We start from the raw sequence: 22,023 nt of genomic DNA on the forward strand, positions 1-22,023 counted from the left end.
TTTTCCAGAAATTTTACCTCTCAACACACTTAGAATAATCTAAATTCCCCAAAATGCAGTGTTGAACCTTCTTTGGGACACAGATTTTCTACCTGTTCCCTGCAGCCACTTGCTAATTGCATAGGAGGCTTTAAAAAAAAATATATATATATCACTCCCTGTCTTTTAGAAGGTGCACATAAAAGCTCCTATTGAATGCCATCCTACAAACCATTTGAACACCATGCAAAGTCTTATATAGAGTATTGTACAAAGGCACATTAAATGCACCATGACCCACTGCTTTGAGTTTCAATTAATGCCATTGGCATACGGGATTTATTGGACCGAGGGTCCACATAACCTTTCAGGAACCATTTGGACATGTTGTACATAAACCCTCAGACTATCACTAAGCATTTTCATCAGAAGCAAGTAAGTGAAACAATGTTTAGACTGTATATTCACCATATGGTTGGGTACATAAAGCCCACATAGTGTCTGGCATAGCTGACATAGTCTCATATTTTTTCAGACATTTCATCAAGGATCAGCTTTGCTTGAACAGTTTAAAATATATATTAGCGAGGGCTTTAGATAGGGACATAACCACAGTCATAGCAGTTTATGAGGACACTGCAGTGACACCAGAAAAAGAGGCTCAGTTGCGCCATCCCTTTAACTTGATAAAGTAGTAGCCATGACATTTCCATGCTCAGTGTGCAAATAGGAGTCTCAGGGCATCTGCTGCTACAGCTGCACTGATAATGTTCCTAAATTCCCAGCTCACTATCAGAGTTCCAACATCATTGGACAGCCACTGTATGGAGCTTCTAGCTATGAAACTCTTTTTCTTCAGCAAAATATAGGACATAGACCTGCTCTGCGATTAACGTCCAAGAAGCAAAGAGACAAAAAATGAAATTTGCCATTACATGCAAAACTGCCTCTGCTTTCATTAGAGCAGCTACTAAGCCCTGCACAAACATATATAACTCACACATTGTTTAAAATCTGATACCTATAGAGACACTCAACGTTTTTATCTCAAGGTATTATCAAGATTCATCTACATTCTCTAACTCCCTGTTTACTTTGACACTAAATATATGTGTTGCCCTGAGACCACTTGATTATTTATCACATACAATTTCCATCTTCTGATAAATATATATAGATAGAAAAGGGGAAAAGGAGATTATATATATATATATATATATATATATATACTATCTGAAAAGCATCTAAAGAAATAACATTGATGCAATAATAGATACTATTGTTTTAAGACTGGTCACCCTAATTGTGGTGGTCGGAAGAGTGATGCCCCTCACCACTGTGTCCTCCACTCTGGTGACCAGAGGAGTGGTGTTCCTCACTCTGGTGACCAGAGGAGTGATGGCCTTCACTTTGGTGACCAGAAGAGTGATGCCTTCCATTTTGGTGACCAGAGGAGTGATGTCCTCCACACTGGTGACCAGAGGAGTGATGTCCTCCACTCTGGTGACCAGAAGAGTGATGTCCTCCATTCTGGTGAGCAGAAGAGTGACCCGAAAATTTGTGGTCACCATGATGGTGCCCAAAAGAGTGATGTCCTCCATGGTGGTGGCCTGACGTGTGATGGCCCACATGATGGTGCTCTGAGTGATGATGCATCATGCTGTGATGATATCCTGAAAAGTCCAAGGCACACAGAAATTATTAAGTTATTATTTGGCACAAAGATGAGTTGTATACATAGCTTAGTGGCCATACTTCTCATTTATCAAAGATTATGAAATAAGAGCTTTCTGTGTTGATAATTAGATGCAAACTTACTTTAGAACATAAGTGTTGGAAAATGTAAATCTGAATTTGTATCTGAGTGTTTCTCTCCTCTCACTGGATGAGTCACTTTTCATGCCAACATCCCTGTAATCCTGAGCACCAGCAGGGCTTCACACGTCAGCTTGGAGGGGCACAACTAGTAAGCATAAATGGACTTATTGTGACTATTTCTCTGGTTTAAAAACCCTAACTTTTACTTTTAGAGGTTTTTAAATAAATTAAGCTTGTGGTGATTTGGTGTAACTAAGGGCAAAACTTTTTTTGTTCTAGTTTTGGATTGCCTGGAGAGAGAATAGAACATCTTTCAGTTTGTATTGCTTTCTTTGCCTTGTGAGGAAGATTCACACTCTCTGTTTGTCCTGTTTACCGTTATCATTAAAAGTGAAAAAAAGTAAAAGAAAATCCCAAATTTTAGATTGACACCAGGACAGTAATAGAGGGTAAATCTTTAAATGGGGATACTAGTTAACTGGGAACACTAGTTCTGGTGACCCAGTTGACACCCCCAGTTTCCCTCACACTTCTCACTTCCTGGTTTGGCCATGGGAAATGAAGTGGAGTGAAATTCCTCTTTTCGGACATGTCTATGGCAAAAAAGGCAAGAATTGTAACCCTCACCTTAAAAAAAAAAAAAGTGTTTTGCCTTTACTTCTACTTTAATATATGCAAGACAACAATTTTTATGGTAATAAATTCTCACTTAACCACTTAAGCCCCGGAGGATTTGGCTGCTAAAAGACCAGGGTTTTTTTTTTGCGATTTTTTACTGCGTGACTTTGACGGACAATTGCGCGGTCGTGCGACGCTGTACCTAAACGAATTTCACGTCCTTTTTTTCCCACAAACAGAGCTTTCTTTTGGTGGTATTTGATCACCTGTGCGATTTTTTGATCATGCGCTATAAACAAAAAAAGAGCGTAATTTTTGCAAAAATAACAATATTTTTCACATTTTTTTATATGAAATTCCCCCCCAAAAAAATGTAAAAATCAAAATTTTTTAACATTTTCGGCCAAATTGTTTTACGCTACATATGTTTGGTAAAAAAAAATCGCAAAAAGCGTATTTTGATTGGTTTGCGCAAAAGTTATCGCGTTTACTAACAAAGGGAAAGATTTTTGTCATTTTTGGTGTTTTTTTTTTTAACGAGTAATGGCGGCGATCTGCGATTTTTTTTGCGGTACTGCGACATTGCGGCGGACAGATCGGACCCTTGACTGACATTTTTGACACTTTTGGGGGTACCAGTGACATTACTGCAGTAATCAGTGCTATACATATGCACTGTTACTGCAAAAATGACACTGGCAGGGAAGGGGTTAACTTTATTGGACAGGGAGGGGTTAAGTGTGTCCTAGGGGCGTGTTTCTAACTGTGCAGGGACATTGCTATTGGTGTAAAAACAAAGATCAACAGTTCTACATAGTAGAATTGCCTGATCTTCATTTTTACACCAGGGAGAATGACGGGCGGCTTGTTTACATAAGCCGCTCCGCCTTTCTCCCTTCACAGGAGCGATCGTAGTGTGTCCGGGGGACATCGAGTCCGCCGGACACACGCACTGACTTGTCTGTGAACGAGCCGCGGCGGGCGCGCGCCCGCCCGCAATAGGCTCGCAAGTCAGTGACAGGCGAGTGACGTATCCATACGTCACTCTGCCTGGCCGGGGCTGACCGCCGCAGTACATAGTCGTGCGGCGGTCGGCAACCGGTTAAAACCTCTTGTAACTTGATTAAATCTACATGAAGCTTAGAAAACTATGAAATAAGAGTCCAGCACTGAGGTGATGCTTTTAATTCAGAATATTTTATTCTAGTGTTTAATGCAATACAACAGTTTAGGTCTTACCGTAAATTCAATGAGACTAAATATAACTAAAAACATGTATTGGTTCATAGAACACTCAAGATCATGTTATTGTTTGTGACTAAAGTACCGTAAATACTTATTGAAGTACACTAATGGGACCATGTGCAAAAACCATTACAGATTATCAAAATGTTTATTTTTATTTTTTTAAACAGTTTGCTGAATTTCCAAAGAAGGCCAGAAAATCTCAGACGCCCTGGGCAATACCAGAGGAGACATATTGCTGTTCATGTTCGTCAGTCATAATTTTAGTTCGTCTTATTTAATTGTATACATTTTATCACATTATTGCTGAACTTACCATGTTGCCCGTGGGACATGTGATGGCCGGAAACACTGTAAGGGAAACAAAATAGCTAAATCCAGTTCATAAATAAAAAATCTATCTATCTATCGATCTATCTATCTATCTATCTATCTATCTATCTATCTATCTATCTATCTATCTATCTATCTATCTATCTATCTATCTATCTATCATCTCTTTATCTATCTATCTATCTATCTATCTATCTATCTATCTATCTATCTATCTATCTATCTATCTATCTATCTATCTATCTATCTATCTATCTATCTATCTATCTATCTATCTATCTATCTATCTATCTATCACTATAGTATAATATATTATTTCAGAAAGTGAGGTAATAACCCTTTCTGAGCACAAGAAAACAAATCATTTCTTGCTACAGCTGAGTAATAAGGATAATTTCAGTGAGATGTACAGTATGTTAAACTATAAATATAGCCACCAAGTGTAGATAGAGAAGTTGCTTCCCCAAAATTTCACCCTACCTTTTTTCCACAGTGATCACAAGACTAAACAAAGTAGTATTGGTGTCATTGTCCCTTTAATTTGTTGCATAGTCACACAGAAATTGGTCCAGCAGAAGACCACCAGAAGTTTATAGGTGTACAACTTACTTGTCCCTACTGAAGTCCGTTTAAGCATGTAAGGTCTACATAAATTGTCCGTCGCAGTTCTACAATGCCTTGTTATGAGTACTGAATGTGCGGAAGAGCACGATACTCTTAAGTACTAGACTAATATTTCGAAATGGCATTTCCTGTTGTTTTTGGAACTCATACGAAGATGATAACATAGTAAGGGCCCCAAAAAACCAAGACCCTCTGGGTAGAGGAGACCCCAGGGGTTTTGATGTATGGGGCTGGTATCCTTCAAAAGTGAAGGATTTTAACAAAACACTAAAGAAGTATGTAAAAAATAAATGAGGAAAAATGGAAAATTTGACAGATTGGCTCATTTTCTGGATATAAGCCTGGTCTCACTCAATTTCTTTGCAAATTTGTTCTCTCAGTATTGAACAATAGGTTCAGTTTTGCTATGGTTTTCTTCTTCCATTGCTTTTATAAGAAAGTTTGCATCCCAGCTGTATTTGGGAGCTGTAATATTAGTATTTAACCGATGTGCTTTCATTTAATGTACTTGTTAGCCATACTTACTCAATGTCATGTCCATCCAGCAAGCGTTTGTAGGTGGCTATCTCCATCTCCAAATGGGTCTTCTGGTCCATGAGAATCTTATAATCCTGGTTCTGACGTTCTAGGTCTGACCGAATCTGTGCCAGATCAGACTCCAAACTATTGATCAGGCACTGCAATTCAGCAAGTTTGGAGCCAAAGCTAGCTTCCATCTCAGCCAAAGTGCCCTCCAGAGCTGATTTCTGAAATAAAAGTCATATAAACCCTGATTAAAATCAACATTTATTATTTTAGGTACAGCCTTCATGATCAACCTAAATGAGCTCATATTTTTCTCGGACTGTTTATACATTTCAGCATAATAGGAAAAAATGGGTGGACACTGTTTTGTGTATTGGTATATATATATGTATATATATATATCTCAAATGATGTTTACTGTTCTTTGCTTTCCCAGTTGATGATTTTTACCCTTCTTGAATAATGGTGCATCATTACCTATAAACCTTAAGATTAGCCCTGTAGTAATATCCCAGTTATAAAGAAAGTCCAAAGTATCTACAAGGGTTTACAATAGTTAAAACATTGTTAGGTAAGTAAACCCGTTAAAGAAAAACTGAAATACTTTAGTAATACCCTAGTAAGTGCATAAATACCACATAATATGTGTGCCAGAACTGACATGTAAAGAAAAAAGTAAATTTTGTTGAATTTGTACTGAAAGGAAGCTTTATGTGATCAAACAGAATTCACATCCTTCATTGTACCTCAGACAGCCTATACTTCAATCAAGAGCCAACTCAGAATAGGGCATTCGCTTTCCCTCCTTTAACCAATAAGCCTTGTTACTTAGGTTTCATTTTTGAAATCCAATGGATAACATCCACGTCAATCCAGGGCCTTCATCCACTTTTTACCCTAGCAAGATGTAGGTTTTCGGGCAAAAATGTATACTATATAATAAAGTACTTCTACTTTTTGAGAACATACCAAGCTCAGTTCACTTTGTAACTCAATTTCCAGGGCCTGCATACAGCGCTTCATCTCAATTAGTTCAGTTTCAATAGACTGCAGCTCTTCTGAACCAAACTCCACTTCCTGAGTTAACTCCTGACTCTACGGGAATAGAACACACAAGAATGAAAGAATATATCTATGATTATAAATGAATGCATGAAACACATTGGGTTTTTATCTACTGGGAGAAGGGTTAAGAATGGGTGAGGAATTGTTTAAGGATATGATATATGGAGCAGGGAGGAGGTGGTCACAGCTTAGGGAAGAGGATAGGGGGCCTGTAGGGCATGTCATACTTTAGTCACAGTATCAGACGGTCCTTGATGACGCCAAAAAAAATAAGATCATTGGTAATGTTTGGATATGTGGCTTAATGGCACTATTAAACTCAAAAGCAAACATTTATTATATTGCAGCTTATCACTTCTTAGATGTGATGGATGCATTTGTTTTCTTTCTTTTATTTTCCCCTGGTGATCAAGTCAGTAAGTCTGTTTTTCAACCTCCCCCCCCCCTTATACTGACAATGCTGCTGCCTAAAGGTGCCCCTGTGCTCCTTTATCCAGATTGGGGGGCACTGTATACAGTAGGAGGATTACTGGCCAGATTATCAGGTGAAAACAGATGGAAAAAAGCAGCTGCCACTCTTAAAATTGGTAAGCTTGCAATGTGTTTTTGGGTTTATTCCTGCTTTAACCTTAAAGGATAAATTCACCTTTTGTAACATGTTACATGTTGCACCCATGTTCAGGATGTAATATGTTACAGATGCATGGGCCCTCCGATCCCTCGTTTTGACAGCAAGCGTGGGATCTTATTCCCCTGCTCACTGTCACAATCTAAAAAAAAACAGCCACAATGTTCATTCACAGTTTTCTGTAAAAACTACAAGTATTGACAGCCTTTGCGATTGTTAGCTTGCAGTTCTCAATGAACTACCAGGGCACTGTTGAGCGCTCTAGACCAGTGGTCCTCAACCCTGGCCCGCTAACAGGCCAGATTTTAGGTATTACCTTGGGGAGATGCAGACTAGAGTACTGCAATCACTGAGCAGCAAATGATATCACCTGGGATGTATTTCAGTTATCTTGAAAATCTGGCCTGTTAGTGGGCCCTGTAGGCCAGGGTTGAGGACCACTGCTCTAGGCAGTTCATTGAGCTTCCAGAGTGTAAATGCCTGCCCATATCAGAGATATGGGCAGACAGGTACACAGGCAGTCTGCAGCACCAAGGACTTACACCCATGATCTGCTGATCATGGGTGCAATGCATTATAAGCTCCTAACAAAAAAAAAATTATTGCATTTATTATTTTTGTAAAGGTGAACTTATCCTTTAATGGTCACAAATATGTAAGATAATGTGCTGTTCATGAAGGAAGTACTTAAAAATGGAGTCCCACCAATCAAGAGGGAAAGCCACAAAACAACCTGAAGGCCACATTCTCCACTGCTGGTGGAATAGCTCTGGCTGTCCTGTCTGTTAAAAAATTTACGTTCATCAAAAGACATAAGGAATCTGGACAATTATATGTTCTTTTGGCGTTCTTCCTCCCAAATTCTGTCCACAAAAGAATGCCCATGTATGCCAATATATATATAATTAAAAGTACCCCGGAAGACTGCAGTTACATTGCAGTGCACAAACACTTTGCCTACTTATAATACTCTCCTGCAGACTGATTTTATTTTTTTATAAATTGTTAATGTTCGTAGTTTGGCCTTTTTGCTCCATACATTCATATTCTTACAGCAAAAACTGTAATTTTACCCTTTCAAGGAACAAACTTTCGGCTTCTCTAAGGTTTCTTTCCATTAGAGTTTCATATTCCTCTCGAATCTCAGACAAGGCTTCATTTAGATCAATGGATGGAGCAGCATTCATTTCAATGTTGATTCTGGCACCCAGTTGGGAGAGGAGGGATTCTATTTCCTATCAAGGGTCATGCATTAAAATGAAAGATTCATTAGAAAATGAAGTACCAACATCTGTATAATATTATAGTTAAACATTTTTAAGGTATATTACCCCCTCACTGTTATTTCTCAGATTGTCCATTTCTTCTTGGAGGCTTTCGACCTGCATCCCCAGTTCTGATGCTTCCCCACTAAGTCCTTCCAGCACTCTTCCTAGATTTTTGACATCCATCTCCACATTACTGGCCAGAGCATCTTCCAATTCAGATCTTTGAAAAATATATTAGATGACCAATCAAACAGAACAAAAAAATAAGTTCACTGAAAATGTCAATGGGTGGACAACACTGAGATAAGGCACTCATGGCACTCATTGGCTCAATATACCCGGGGACATCACTGTTGACATTTCCCTTTCTCCCTGAAGTTTAGGTGAGCATTACAGAAGGGAAACATGTTGAACCTAAATGAAGATAATTAATCACTGGAGTTCTTAAGAAGCAGGGGGGGCGTGGCCGGAGGCTGACCAGGACGGACGTCTCGCAGGGAAGCTCCGCTTTCTGCGATTACAATCTTGACTAATCCTCCCTTCTAACTCATTGTAGAGGCATATCAGCACCACAATCGGCTGCACCGGACCTTGAGGATCTCCGCCAGCGTTCCATTTTGCCTCCGGGAGAAATTTTTCAGCCGAGGCCTAGTCGGGCCCTAAAGCCGCGGTCTTGCCTAAAAGCGGCGCCCGGCCGCGATCCGGGACACGGTAAGACCGCATCTGCGGAGGCCGCAAACACCAAGGGGGGTCCATCTACACCCCGGGGATTGACATTTGGGCGGCTTTGAGAGGAAGAGGGGAGAGAAAGGCTAGATCGAGGGATCGTTTCTTTTCTGCGGCCTAGTCAAGCTCCGAAGCCGCTGCCTTTCCTGTTGCAGGCCGTGACCGCGAACCCCGGGATCCGGTGAGGCCATAGTATACAGAGGCCCTCCTTCCTCCTCTGGGTGCCCTATCCATCCATCCATCCCCTCCGACCCCTCATAATAAGGCCCCAACAAAACTTGCAGCTCCCACAGCACTGTAGTCGGCCATCTTGGCTGCAAAAGGGGACAGAGACACTCAGCAGGCAGCACACCACTCAGCATTTCCAGTATCTACCCCTGAGGATAAACTGGTTCAGCTGGCTGCAATACAACACTACTGCTTGCCCCTCTCTGGCAGCCTGAGAAATTTGGCACTATCTGCACGTGGCGGGGGATATATACAAAGCCGGGACTCACTCACCCATCCACTTAGCATTGTAATACTTGAAGTAGCCTTATAAACTTGGGGGCTTGGCGCACGGCGAAGATGGTCGCCTAAGAAGAGAGCGCCGGTCTCAGGACGATTCTCCATCCATCATATGGCCGCACCCAGAATGTAAAATAACCTACAATGGGCAGGATACTAAAGACAGGATCACAGGGGAAATCACAGCGCACTGGAAAAGTTGTTAACAGCAAGGGGATCGCCGACATATTCAAAACACAAGCCCCCGTGAGGAGGAACAAGGCAGGCCCCAACATGGCGAGACGACCAACACAGGAAGAAGAAGAAGAATATGATGCAGACTCAATCACCGCATCGGAGGATACGGTAGGCGATTTTCCGCATTCTGACAGACAACTCACATTTAAAGACATGACTGTGTTTGCTGCAGACATAACCGCAGACATAAAAAATTCATTTGCGGTAGCTATAACTGACCTGAAGGCAGACATACTGAGGATCACTGAACAAATTGCGGTTGGGGAGAGAGCGGGAAAAAGCAGAGATAAGGCTATTAAAAGACTTGAGAATGTAGCCACCTCGCACTCTGAACATCTTATTGCCATGAACCGTCACCTGGAGGATTTGGACAATCGGGGGCGACGTAATAACATTAGGATTAGGGGGATACCTGAAACGGTCAGCGGTGAAAATATAAGACCAGTGGTGACCTCCATTTTTAATAATCTTTTGGAGAGACCTGCAGAGTCCCCGATTGAGTTTGACAGAGCCCACCGTGCGCTCAGACCCAAAGCTCCAGACCCCAACCCCCCAAGAGACATAATTTGTTGCCTCTCAAATCATTCAGTTAAAGAGGAAATCCTCTATAAGGCAAGGCAAAATGAACGGATCTTGTTCAATGAAACACCTATTCAATTATACCAGGATCTCTCCCCCATCACACTGAAGAACAGGCTGTCAGACCTGTGTTGGAAGCCTTAAAAGAGAGAAATATTACCTACAGGTGGAAATTCCCCTTTGCGGTCCAGGCGTCCTATCAAGGAAAACAATTTTTTCTTCGCACACCAGATGATCTCCCCATATTCTGTGCTAACCTAAATCTGGATCCAATCTCATTGCCAGAATGGTACGCAGAATTTTTGTTGCCTCCATCTATGAGTGATACTCACGATGCTTCATGTTCAACATCAACGAGGTCACCTGCAACTAAACATGGAGGAAAGAAATTCAAAAGTAGAGATCTTCACAACGCTTTCTCCTCACCTCCTAAAACCCCAGGTCCAGAGATCACACCTGATCCTGCTCGCTCAATCTGAAATTGACTGCAAGCTTCTTTCCTTTTTTTTTTTTTTTTTTTTTTTTTTGCTTTGTTCTTTTGGCCCAAGCTCTATTACTTCACATTTTCTCAAAGATATTGATTTTTGACCATCTGCCCAGTAGATGGTGCTAGACCCACAGAAATAATTGGTAGCTGTATTGCTTCACTCTGTCCACAAGAAATTGTCAGCATACAGACTATCACTTTTCAAAGTTGGAAATGAACACAGGAACATGATATTTGCCAGATTCATGATGTCCAGTTTTCAACTCATCTATGAATATTAAGACTACTCACGTGTAAACCCTGATTGATTGAATACCATGGAAGGTTTCTACGCACAGGGATTTGCTTCCATGAAGATCTGCCATATTATTTTACAAGATGTTATCACACTCCATTAATGGAAATACGTTTAACTTATGGTTTGCAATATTTTATTTCGCCACATGATGTCGATATTGTGCAGTTGGTTTCAACTTTAGGAGTTTCAGATGTACTGAGTCATTAGAATGACAGGCCTACTCCTGTTCTTTCACAATAACACTTCTCATGTTGTCGATATTTGATCTAATTAACCTTGCCTCCTGACAGGTTTGCTTCTTCTCTTTTTGCCTCTTTTTTCTTTATTTTCTCCTTCCTCTGAGTCTGAATAGATCGCAACGAAACAGTGAAACTATACTGGGACTTTCAGAGGACAGTTGTTAAAATATCCAACGGATTTTGTTCTTGGGTCTACACCAAGGTACTGTAACTGGGTCTACACCAAGGTACTGTAACTAACTTCTTACAGCATTTACACGGAACAATAAGGATCAAAGACCCTACTCTATTCCTTCTCCCTTTTTCTAAGTGCGGGAAAGGTTTGATCCATTCAACGTAAAGGTTTATTTAATATCATAGTTTAATGCTACCCTGATCTTGGAGGCTGGAGAGCGAGGGTCCCCTAGTTCTTGGGGTGACACTTGCCCCCATTTGTTCAAATTGATGAAAGGGTCTCAGATTCATGTCATAGCAACTGTTAAGTGATAAACCTGATAATAGATTGCGAGACCATATCCCAGCTCACAGTACCTTTTTATAATCTCTCCTTTTTTTTTTTTTTTTGTTGTTTGTGTGTTTCTGGGCACTTTTGCTGCGCCTAGAGATACACTGGTCATTCAACAAACATATCAGATCTTGCAGTCCTCCCATCCGTTGCCCATTGTTACATATTGATCCCAGGCATACATTAAGTTTTTTCTTTTGTTAATATTGGATGGGGAGTTGTCCGGTTTTAGACTGGCATAACATTTGAATTTTATTCAGATTTTTACAGCCTCCCGTCGGGCCGTTCGGACTGTACTCCTCCCACTCGCCCCCCAGTAGGGATTACAATAAATATTTCATTCAAAGTTAAATAACTCTTTGATTTGAACCTAATTTTGATTCTCACCCACACGATCAGTTGATCACTGTGTCGGTGATATACTTTGCTTGTCTACTCTTCCTTCCTTCCTTTTTTTTTCTCTCTTCTTTTTGCTCTTTCTCTACCATCCCCTTCTCCTTCCCCTCACTGTCCGTGTCCAACATCTCTTTGTCCCTTGACTAGCCATGGCTTATTCGCAGCTGGGAAAGAACCCATTGATAATTTCCCATAATGTGAACGGCCTTAATGTTCCGGAAAAGCGGAGAAGGCTGCTATATGAACTAAAAAAATCAAAAGCTAAAATTGTGTTTTTACAGGAAACTCATTTCAAGGGACCTAAGATCCCTACCCTGACTGACAAAAATTACACTAAGATATATGAGGCATCCAGCTCCGACACTAAGACTAAAGGAGTCGCCATTTTAATGCACAAATCTGCACCTTTCGTAGTTGACAACCAACATTCAGACCCAGATGGCAGGTACTTGTTCCTCTCTGGTACATTATACGGACGTCCAACCACATTAGCGAATGTATATTTCCCAAATAAGGCACATGTGTCCTTTTGCTCAAGAATTATTGATGAGCTGAAAAGTTTTGCCAGAGGCTGTATCATTTTAGGTGGAGACTTTAATGTCCCCCTAAACCCCCTCCAGGACACATCCTCAGGACATTCCTGTATTAAATACCAATCACTCAAAAAAATCAAAAATGTACTAAGATCACTGAATCTGGTGGATTCATGGAGATCGCTACACCCGGTCGACAGGGATTTCACCTTCTACTCGGCGCCACACAATAGATACACAAGAATAGACCACTTGTTCATTACTCAGAGGGACCTTCCCAATCTTCTGGATGCTAATATAGGGGTCATCTCTTCATCTGACCACGCTCCGATATCGCTCTCTCTCTCCTCAACCACACATTGCAAACCAGTATTCAATTGGAGGTTAAACCCCTCTCTCTTGATAGACGCTAAAATACAAAGTGAAATTCAAACAACAATCACAAATTACTTCAATGAAAACAAATCCCCTGATATATCTCCCATGACCCTGTGGGAAGCCCACAAATGTGTGGTGAGAGGTGAATTCATTAAATATGGGGCCAGGAGAAAGAGAGAGAAGGAGCATCAGATGCATGATCTGATCACAAAAATCTCGACCCTTGAGGCTCAACACAAAATGTCATTAACCAAAGAACACCACCAAGAACTATTATCTCTTAGGAAATCCCTATCCGAAATCTTAAATAACAAAATAAAAAGATCCCTTTTTTTTAAAAAGGCAATATACTACGAATTTGGGGATAAGGGAAGCAAATACCTAGCAAGGGCGTTAAAAGACACACAAGCCTCCACACATATCATGTCACTAAAGGACAACTCTAATAAACTAACACACGACTCGAGAAAAATAGCGGAATCCTTCCGATCTTTCTATGAGAAGCTTTACAATCTGCCCCCTCAGAACAGACCCAGCGACCTCATAGGCTCCAGACATTCAATTATGAAACAATATATTGTTGACAGTGGCCTTCCCCAGATTTCAGACGGAGACGTAGAGGCATTAGAAAAAGAAATTTCCCCAGAAGAAACCAAATTGGCAATCCTAGACCTTAAAAATGGGAAGAGCCCTGGTCCAGATGGACTAACGTCTCAATATTACAAGATGTTTGAAGCATCTTTAACCGCCCCCTTGACAAACGCACTGAACATACTAACCAAACAGCATAAGCCATCACATGACTTTCTGACTGCTCACATCACAGTGATCCCGAAAGCGGATAAAGATCCGACTACCTGCGCAAGCTATAGACCGATATCCTTACTAAACCTTGATGTGAAGCTGTTAGCGAAAATCTTGGCAAACAGGTTGAGACCGCTATTACAACAGGTTATAGGCCCTGAACAAGTAGGCTTTATGCCAGGACGTGAAGCTAGGGATAATACTATCAGATCCCTGAATTTAATACACGGAGCCCATAAATTAGGAATCGAAGGTCTGCTGATCTCAACCGACGCAGAAAAGGCTTTCGATAGAGTGGCTTGGGACTATCTGTTGATGATATGTGAACACGTAGGATTGAGAGGTCATATGTTATCTTGGATAAGATCCCTTTACTCTAACCCCACAGCCAAAGTAAAGGTGAATAACATCCTTTCCGCCCCTATCCATCTAAAGAATGGAACTAGACAAGGCTGCCCTTTGTCGCCCATCCTCTTTATATTGGCACTAGAACCATTAATTAGGCATATTAATAGAGATACAGATGTACATGGTTTCACCATTAAAGACAGAGAATTCAAAATTTCTGCTTATGCAGACGATCTCCTTTTCTATATATCACAGCCACATATCTCCATCCCAAAATTGAACTTACATTTCCGCACTTTCAGATACTTATCGAACTTTAAAATCAATCATTCCAAATCAGAAGCCATGGACATTTCACTTCCCGACAAAATAAAACAATTAACTAAATCTAATTGCCCCTACAAATGGGATTCAACCTCACTTAAATATTTAGGTATCAAACTTACTCCAACTCTAGATGCCCTCTATGAGACTAATTTTATCCCAATCCTGAAAAATATCACCAATGACCTGAGTAAATGGGATATCAAACACTTCTCGTGGTTCGGCAGAGCAGCCATCTTAAAGATGGTCATCCTGCCTAGACTACTTTATCTTTTTCACGCTTTACCCATCACAATACCTTCCTCCTTTTTCAGGAAACTGACGACTATTCAAAGGAAATTTATATGGGCCAACAAAAGGCCTAGGATACAACTGAAATACTTGCAATTACCCAAGATCAATGGGGGTATGGGGGTGCCGGATTATTATAAATATTACCAAGCCACTCACCTCACTAGAGCGATCGACTGGCACTGCCATTCAAGTCAAAAGGACTGGGTGGCCTTGGAGAGGCATTGCTCTCGGTATCTTACTCAGTTCCTGCTATGGACGGACCCCCACAACTTCCCTCCTGAAGTGAGACACCATCCCCTAATTAACACCACCCTCACCATTTATCACAAGTTGGCAAAGTCACACAGTATATCCACTAACCCGAGCCCTCTAACCCCAGTTTCCCACAATCCAGACTTTGTTCCGGGTCTCAATATAACATGCTCTGCTGACCATCCCTTGCTCATTAAACACTGCATTCGTGATCAAAAAATCCTATCTCTTCATGATCTAAGCAACCTAAAACCCCAAAACATCTTTATGAACCAATGGAATTATATCCAGCTGCATAGCTTTGTTCAAAATATTAAAAGGAAAACTCTGTGGGCTAGACAACTAACTGCTTTTGAGAGGATATGTGAGAGACAGACCCCAATATCGAAAACGACATCCATGACCTATCAGTGGCTTATAGCCCCGTCGTCGAATTTTGTCGATAAATATAAAAAACTATGGGAACACGAGTTATCACGCAAAATTTCTGACAGGGAATGGGAGAAAGCCTGTGTATTTACACACGAATGCTCTTTGAGCACAAAAACTCAAGAAACATCATATAAAATCCGCACGCAATGGTACATAACCCCTGCGAAGATGAAGGCATGGTCTCCACAGTATTCTGGAAGATGTTGGAGGTGTCTAGCTCACACAGGCACTTTTCTACATATTTGGTGGAACTGTGAACTAATCAAAACTTTTTGGAATAAAATTGTGCTTTTGATCAAACTTGTCACTGGTTCCACCCTAGAATTTAATGCAGCAAGTTGCTTATTACACATCAACAAACTCTCATATAGGTCGTACAAAAAGTCCCTAACGAGACATCTTCTCAACGCGGCCAAATCTCTTATACCTACATACTGGAACTCCAAATCCGTTCCCACGACTAAGAACTGGGTAGACAAGGTAACTTCCACATATGAGATGGAGGAAACTCTGGCCATCAAAAAAGAAAATAGTGGACCTTTCCATACCATGTGGAGACCATGGTTGATATTCACTCTTTCCCCGGATTTCAAAAAACTGATTGAGGATTAGTAATCTCATAACCAACTTTCATATCCCACCAGGACCTTCTGTTTACATTTCTACAATGAGCTATCTGATCAAGTACCACCTGTCAATAATACTCCATCACCTCCCCCTCCCCCTCCCCCTCCCCCCTCTCTTTTTTCCATTTCCTTTTTCTTTCCCTTTATTCCTCTTCTATAATTCTTATCTTCGCTTCCTTCACTGCCCCCTAGTGGCCTACATTGAGGCAGGCACTTATCTTCCGGTCCTGCCTCATCTGAGGGAGGGTATCGTGTTCGGATACCCTCACTGTACCTCTTGAGATGATGTAGTTATTTAATGTTGTTGCACTGATTTTTGATTCAACATAACTTGATGTCATAATTTATGTACATGTTGTACAGTTATACCATCTGTCTTATTGCTATTGTTAATACTGTACATGTTTATTACAGTTGTTTAATAAAGCTTTTATTGAAAAAAAAAAAAAAAAAGAAGCAAATAAATAAGATGCAAATGGAAATTCATACGACACCCCTGCAGATGGGCACCGTCTGAGTATCTCTACTGGATTGATTATTTATGCCTGAAGTTTAATACTTTTGTGAGTATATTGGAGACTTTTTCTCCAGTAAATCATTTTTATGGTAATGCTCAGGGCTGGTGTGCCCTATCTTTTTTGTCTTTGTTGCAGCTCTCCTATCTGAAGAGGGTAGCAAGATATATGCTTTGCGGATTTCTTCATATATAAACTTTTTCCCTAATGAGAATGGAAGAGCTTTACCACCCAAAATTGTCTTTATTGATTTTATTAGACTTGAGGCTCCTATTCACCTTTAGTGCTGATGTTTTTTTTTTTTTTTGGAAGGGTAAAAGAGAGAGAAGAATGGAATTTTAGGGATAAGAGGTCGAAGGAGGGGAGCAATACAAGGGTAGAGAAACAGGGTGCCTGAAGATACATATTAGGGCATATCAATAGGGATACCATGCTCAAGTTGGTTCCATACTTCCCATGTTTTAAATTGTAACAAAGTATAATTAACAGAAGCAATGAGATACTTCATTCTGCAGATCTCAGAAATAGTGTGTAGAAATAAAGGCTGGGGAGGTAGATCCGCTAATAACCAGCATAATGGAATAACCCTATATGCAGCCAATAAATTGTAGGTGATAAACTGTTTGATCTGGGTTTTTTTCAGCCCAGGAAAAGGAAGACCCACGCATCTGAAGCATTTAGAAACAGATGACCAAATCTTATCCCAACAGGGGAGACATATGGGTCTCTGTACAAATTGGGACCACTTGCGTATATAGGAATGAAGTAAGGGGGGGGGGTGGCATCATGTAGTATTTTGTAGATGGAGGAAATTAATTGGGATTGGTGGGGTATACTTACATTTAGTAGGTTTGTCCAAAGAGTGCTGATGTTTTTGTTGTTATACTTTTAAAAAAAAAAGTGTCTGGTTTCAGGTTAAAGAGTAAACTTGAGTCCAAATTTAAAATGAACTTGGAGATTAAAGGGAGTACTGCCTACCAGATCTAATACTTATATTTCCATCCAGGCATTGTTGTAATGCACCAATCCACTCAAATCTTTTGTAGAAAACCCTAGTGATCTGGGAACACTGTTTGTGTTGCAGGAAATACATTTCCTAAAAGGCAGGGGTCTACACAGCACATACTTCAGAACATACACACTCTGTGACCTGGGAAGTTTACTCTGAAATCTAGCTGCAACAGATTACAGGGAACTCATATTTTTTTTTAACAACCAAACTGTTCCTTTATTGAAACACATAAATTAAAACATACAAAAAAACGGGTATACAGAAGTGAAAAGAAACTGTACAGCTGTATACAGAGGGTGTCAACATATAACCACAATCATGAAGAAAATATCGTAGTGAAAACATGGCATCACAGGAGAAGGCACAAATACCATCAGACCGGGAACCCAATTGTACCCAGGGAAACGGTTACCACATCTAGTTAGAAGCATCACTTAAGCCGTCCATGGCAGCCAAACCCTTTCAAATTTATTCCAATGCAGAATAATTTCCCTTTTTGCGTAGTAAAAGAGATAGTCCAGAAGAAGTTTGGTGCATCTAGGTCTCTGGTCATCATCAGAAATACCCAACAGTGCCAACTCAGGGGAGAGCGGGATGGAAAGCTGGTCCCTAAATCTCTCTGCGCGCTTTATTCGGATCTGCTGTGGGTAGACTCCCCTAAACTGGACAGGCTGTGGGACTTATGGAAGGCTGACCTTCCTGACCTGGATAGGGAGGACTGGGGGGACTGCCTTGATGGGAGCGTTCGGCTACGGATTTCCTCTAGAGACAAGCTAATTCAGATTAAATTCCTGCATAGGGTGTATTATACTCCCCAGAGGCTGTGTAGAATATACCCCCAAAGAATTGTCCCCGATGTGGGATGGAAGTGGGTACTTACATACATATGTTCTGGAGTTGCCCTAGGATCGCTCAGTATTGGGCGGAGGTGAGGGAACTCATATTTAGGTTAATTGTGTACACTTTCTGAATTTATAGGGCAAGTTGATCCTTTCACATGCTTCCGTAAAAAGTGCCTGTGCACCACAGTATCCTCAATATATTAAAATGCTGTGCTCTATTCCCTAAACAAATGCCCAACTCTTCAGCCACTTACACCATTGTCCATCCCCAATCCATTGTAAAGATGGCAGGATGCACCCAACACCAGATGAGCAGCCCCGGAAATCTACAAACACTTTTTGCCTCCCTCTCATGCACAGTCCCAGCCTCCTCCTTTGCAGATTAAAATAACGACATACAACCTCAATAAATATGCTGCTTATAATGGTTTGTTAGTTGCCATGTACTTTCGGCAAGGGCTTAACCATTTAAGGACTGCCACATATACTGTGGCAGGGTGGCTCTTAAGTGTGAGATCACGTGCCTGAACGTGTTTTTCTTCTTTGGCACTGGGGGGGGGGGGGGGACACAGCGGGAGCCAATCTGGAGGTCCAGCGGTAACCCGGTGATCATTTGGAGAGAGGCAAAACTACAGACAGTCTGCCTATGTAAACAAGTCAGGCCACCATTCTGCCAGAGTGGAAAATGGAGATCTCTGTTTTCCTTTAGTCAAAGCATATCCCCCACAGTTAGAAAGGACTCATCGGGAACACATTTAACCCTTTGATTGCTCGTGATGTTAACCCCTTCTCTGCCAGAGTCATTTATACAATGACAGTGCTTTTTTTTTAGCACTGATCACTGTATTGGTGTCACTGGTCCCCAAAAAGTGTCAGTTGGTGTCCGATTTGTCCACCGCAATGTCGCAGCCCTGCTAAAAATCGCTGATCGCTGCCATTACTAGTAAAAAATATAAAAAAAATAAAAAGTCCCTAAATCTATCCCATAGTTTGTAGATGCTATAACATTTGCGCAAACCAATCAATATACGCCTATTGGGATTTTTCTTTACCAAAAATATGTGGCAGAATACATATTGGCCTAAATGTATGAAGAAATTTGATTTTTTACATTTTTTTTTTGGGATGTCTTTTATAGCAGAAAGTAAAAAAAAAATATTTTTTCCCAAAAATGACGTTTGTTACTTGTTAAGAGCGCAAAAAATAAAAACCGCAGAGGTGATGAAATACCACCAAAAGAAAGCTCTATTTGTGGGAAAAAAGGACATCACTTTTATTTGGGTACAGCGTCGCAATTATCAGTTAAAATAATGCAGTGCTGTATTGCAAAAAATGACCTGGTCAGGATGGGTATAAACCCTTCCGGAGCTGAAGTGGTTACAATACCCTTTCCTGAAAACACTTTGAAGATTCACACTGTGCCCCACTTGTTGCACATTGCTCTAATGGACAGTGTTCTCATTGTTGGTCAAAGCAGTGTGCAGAGAGGCATATTACTGGGTATTTTTTAACCCTTTCTGTACCACATAGCACCTTAAAAATTACCAGAAAAAGCAGCATATGTGTTACTGTAAAGGCAGCCTGACTGCATTACAGTAACAAAATAAAGAGGTTTCAACTTAGCTTTAAGCCTGTGTACAAAGCATATCATTTTCAGCACTTACTTGTTCTTGTAATCATCAGCCGTCAGCCTGGCATTATCAGTCTCAAGAAGAATCCTTGAATTGTCTATAGCAATCTCAGAAATCTATCCAAAAGATTTCAAAAGATGTCAAAATACAGGTACAGTATTTAATAGTTCAAACTTAAAAAGTATGTGATCAATTTAAGTGTCTTAGACAAACAAGTTAATCTAACCAGTTTATTTTAATAATGCTAATAATCTTACCAGCATGTATTAATTTTTTTAAAACCTAATATTAACCCTATTTCTAATTATATATTGGCTATCTAGTTTCCAAATATATTTATCTTATTTAGTGTATGCATATAGTATGTTTTCTGATAAACTATAATTCCTGTGATATACTTTAATGACTTTCATTTCGTGATATTTGTAATTATTGGAGTGAACTATGAGTTACCTGGTTCTGAAGCTCATCGATGAGTCTGAAGTAATGAGTGCCATCAGGAGGTGTTTTTGGTTGGTTGTTTGCATACCATTCACAAATCTTTCTCTCCAGCTGGGCATTTTCTATTTCAAGAGAGCGAACCTTGTTGAGGTAGGATGATAAGCGCTCATTCAAAAGCTGCATGGTCTCTTTCTCATTAACGCCAAATAGGCTATCACTCCAGCCACCATGTCCTCCAGGGGTGCTATGGTGACCCTCATGACCATGGCTAACATGTTTGGAGAAAGACACTTCTTTTTTGTGATGGCTTCCATGATGGGACTTGTGGTTGTCTCCATGATGGGATATATGGTGGCCTCCATGACTTGGCATGTGGGAGCCTCCATGGTGGGACATATGGTGACCTCCATGACTTGACATGTGAGAGCCTCCATGGTGGGACATATGGTGACCTCCATGACTTGACATGTGGGAGCCACCATGGTGGGACATATGGTGACCTCCATGACTTGACATGTGGGAGCCACCATGGTGGGACATATGGTGACCTCCATGACTTGACATGTGGGAGCCTCCATGGTGGGACATATGGTGACCTCCATGACTTGACATGTGGGAGCCTCCCTGATGGAATGTATGATGGCTTCCATTATGTGACTTGTGAGAGCCTCCATGATGGGTCACTGGGTGACCTCCATGACTTGACATGTGGGAACCTCCATGTTGAGACATGTGGTGACCTCCTTGATGTGACATGTGGTGACCCCCATGATGTGACATGTTTGAGCCCCCATGATGGGACATATGGTGACCTCCATGATGTGATGTGTGGTGACCCCCATGATGTGACATGTGTGAGCCCCCATGATGGGACATATTGTGACTTCCATGATGTGATGTGTGGGAGCCTCCATGGTGGGATTTATGGTGACTTCCATAATGGGACATATGGTGACCTCCATGACTTGACATGTGCGAGCCTCCATGGTGGGAAATGTTGTGACCTCCATGATGTGATGGATGAGACCCTCCATGGTGAGACATGCTAGATCCTCCATGATGTGACATGTGTGACCCTCCATGATGGGAAGTCACATGACCTGAATGATATCCACCAGCGTGGTGGCTTCCCATATGAGATCCAGCAGAAAAATGGCAGTGCTTAGCGTTATGGCTCATGGTGGCTTCAGAGCTGGATCCTCAGCAGAGCCACAATTATACCTACAAGAAACTATATGAAATGCTTTCAGACTCTTGAATCTGCTTTTATAAGAAGAGAACTGGGTGGAATAGGTAAATGAGTAATATTTATGGGCATTTTACAAGCATACAATACCATTTCCATCTAGCATTATTCTGTCCATATAATATGCTTTTAATCAGTATTAACAGTCTTCCCACATAATTTGTTTGTAAAACTCAACTACAAAGGCATGAACTGATAAAACCTTATTGCTGACCCATAAAACAAAGGGAAATATTTAATACATTTAAGGAATGTCAAACAGGCTCAC

At 40.9% G+C, this 22,023-nt stretch overlaps 1 protein-coding gene across 1 annotated transcript; it reads right to left on the bottom strand.

Moving 5' to 3' along the window:
* Positions 1-1,278: 1,278 nt before the first annotated feature.
* On the bottom strand, positions 1,279-21,688 carry LOC309566932 (uncharacterized protein; the record flags this gene model as incomplete). Its single annotated transcript, XM_082272261.1, has 8 exons — positions 1,279-1,652; positions 3,977-4,011; positions 5,143-5,363; positions 6,112-6,237; positions 7,909-8,070; positions 8,167-8,323; positions 20,102-20,184; positions 20,522-21,688. 8 exons carry the CDS (start codon positions 21,686-21,688, stop codon positions 1,279-1,281), a joined length of 2,325 nt encoding a protein of 774 aa, XP_082128387.1.
* Between the last annotated feature and the right edge of the window lie 335 nt (positions 21,689-22,023).

Source organism: Pelophylax lessonae, assembly GCF_965119305.1.
Source record: "Pelophylax lessonae genome assembly, chromosome: 11".
NCBI classification, from domain to species: domain Eukaryota; kingdom Metazoa; phylum Chordata; class Amphibia; order Anura; family Ranidae; genus Pelophylax; species Pelophylax lessonae.